Source organism: Lepidochelys kempii, chromosome 7 (genome assembly GCF_965140265.1).
Source record: "Lepidochelys kempii isolate rLepKem1 chromosome 7, rLepKem1.hap2, whole genome shotgun sequence".
In the NCBI taxonomy this organism is placed as follows: Eukaryota; Metazoa; Chordata; order Testudines; family Cheloniidae; genus Lepidochelys; species Lepidochelys kempii.
In genome coordinates, this window is record NC_133262.1 from 100,679,533 (window position 1) to 100,682,032 (window position 2,500).

Genomic DNA, 2,500 nt, shown 5'->3' on the forward strand with positions numbered 1-2,500 from the left:
ATAACCCAATGCCCAATTATCAAAAACCTCAAAAGTATTTTGAACACATATCAACTTCACCTACAATTTTCTAATTTCAGCATGCAGATTCATTTGTATAGTAGGTGCTCAAAAGACTACCTTTAATTTAAACCTAGGGCAATTGCACTGTATCTCTTTCTGAGTTGCATTTTAGAAAGGAGCAGAAATCCACAATTATGAAATCATATGCAGTAATTAGAACATTATGCAGAATGATGATCTTATACTCATCTTTACGCTTAAAGCTTTGCATGCTGTCCAAGTTGAATTTAATATGGGATTGAAGGGGAAAGGTAGAGTCATATCCACATTGCTTTAAACTATTTTTGGTTCTATGAGGATAATATAAATTGAACTGAACTACTGGGAGATGTCTTTCCTATACTGGAAGTGTATGGTTATTACAAGTCATAAAGCTTTTGAAAGCTTGCATTAAAGCTTCTATCACCTGTCAGTTACATTTGCATGAAATCAATAGCAGTTGGCCATCTATCTTTTCTGATCACCTTTCATCAGACCAGATTCATTAAGTCAAACAGTCACGGTGATTAGCTGGAAAATAGAAGAAACCTTGACATGTTACAAATGCACAGAGTGCCACCTTTTTAGTTCTCTAATCAAGAAATGTAATACTTTATTTAATCCTTTTTTGAGCAAGTCATTTTGTGAGACTGTTCCAGAGGCTCATCTGTCCCAACACACTAGGCTTTTGCTTGACACACTTGTATAGGCCGAGGCAAAGACATGACAAATTGTCCCCAAAGTCAATGCTGACAGCTTCTGATGATTAATGGTCTGATTATGAAGTGGTTTTACACATATAGAATTTACATCACAGAGAGTTAGAAATTTTGCCATGTCACATACACCAAGGCATTTTGAAGAGCTTTACTATTTGCAAAGAAAAAGGAGGGCGAAATCCCAGCAAAAGCCATGTCATGTAAAATCAATACATCGGATCAATGCTTTATTAACAAGAAAATGTCTTACTTCACATTCCTATGTGGACCTTTGTCTCCGGGATGCATGATGGAATGTCAAATCATATTGCAGTCTTCAACTTTCTGTCGTGTTATTGAGTGCATAGATGTGAGCCTCCTTGCATTGATTACAAGATGTACTGTGCATGTTTACACAAATAATTGAAGCACTTGATAATAATGTTGGCCAATTATTTCGGATAACGTTTTCAAATGTTGTTCTATAACCCTCCTTTAGTAAGTTGTAGCCTTTGTGTTCACTTGTGCTCCGCAAACCTGCTGAGTTGTATGGTGTTAATCATCAAATTACATGCTGACTAATGAGTGATGGCCTAAATTGCAGGCTGAGTAATGAATAGATGGAGGCAGTTCTTATTAGTCTCAGAAAACCCATTGATTTATGTAGCGCCATGCACCATGGAGTTACTCTGTGAAAACGATATCTACATCAAGAAGTAATATACTCTAATAAGTATTTTCATCTTAACTCTAGTCCTTGGGCCTCCAGGCTCAGTTTTTGTTTGAGTCAGGCAGAGCTATAATAAAGCCCTATGACTCCTTATAAAGCTTGTTAAACACAATGTGTGCAGTCTAACTGAGTCAGGATCATGATTCATGCACTGTACACAGCAGCATGTGCTGTTGATTTATGACCAAGCACAGTTCATAGTCAAAATTACAATTTGAGGGATAAAAAGATTAATTACTATTTGTGGCCTGCAATTTCATGAGGCTAGTGGATTGCAGCTGTAGAATGATAGTGCTCTACATCAGTTTGTAGTCAGCCATTCACAGATTATTAAAGCTTTGCAAGATTAAGTGCTCCTCCTGCCTGGTTTGTGCTCAGGCAATATGCTAGACAAAAAAGGACCACAGGGATAAATCTGAAGCTAGCAATAGCTGGACATATGTCATAATTGCCAGTTTCCCATAAATCCATGGCCAGTATAGAAACCAGTCCATGATGCAGACATCATATCATGACTGCAGTGATTGCTATATATGGCCTCAAGACCTGTAACTTTGTTACTGCACTACCATTTTAGCAATATATTGGGAAATCCTTTGACTTTTTTCCCCAGTCTCATTAGAAATTATCACTGCTTTTGTGTACAAAAAAAATCTATTCTTTGGGATAGATCTTGTTGGTGTGATGGGATTTAGGGAAGAGAATTACACACTTCTTTGTAAATTTGTTGATATCTATATCTACAGATAGTGATTAAACTGACCAAACAATTCTGTTTATGTTCTAGCCCTTAATGAACCAACCATAGATTATGGCTTTCAAAGGTTGCAGAAAGTTATTCCACGACATCCAGGTGATCCTGAAAGGTTACCAAAGGTTAGTAAAGTATCAAGGATATCAATTTATCCCTTGCATCTTCATTTATTATAAACATCTAAGTGGTATAATGTACTATTTATGATTAGCAAAGTAGCATTGTATAAGAAATAGTCTCTCTCTCTCTCTCTCTACACACACACAGAGACAATTG

General features: G+C 36.6%; 1 protein-coding gene across 4 annotated transcripts in view; it reads left to right on the plus strand.

Moving 5' to 3' along the window:
- EBF3 (EBF transcription factor 3) overlaps positions 1 to 2,500 on the plus strand; it is a 129,665-nt gene that overhangs the window by 111,226 nt on the left and 15,939 nt on the right. For all 4 annotated transcript variants that reach the window (XM_073354036.1, XM_073354038.1, XM_073354037.1 and 1 more), the window contains exon 11: positions 2,258 to 2,346. In XM_073354036.1, the coding sequence (XP_073210137.1) occupies positions 2,258 to 2,346 (89 nt within the window). The remainder of the gene's footprint in view (positions 1 to 2,257; positions 2,347 to 2,500) is intronic.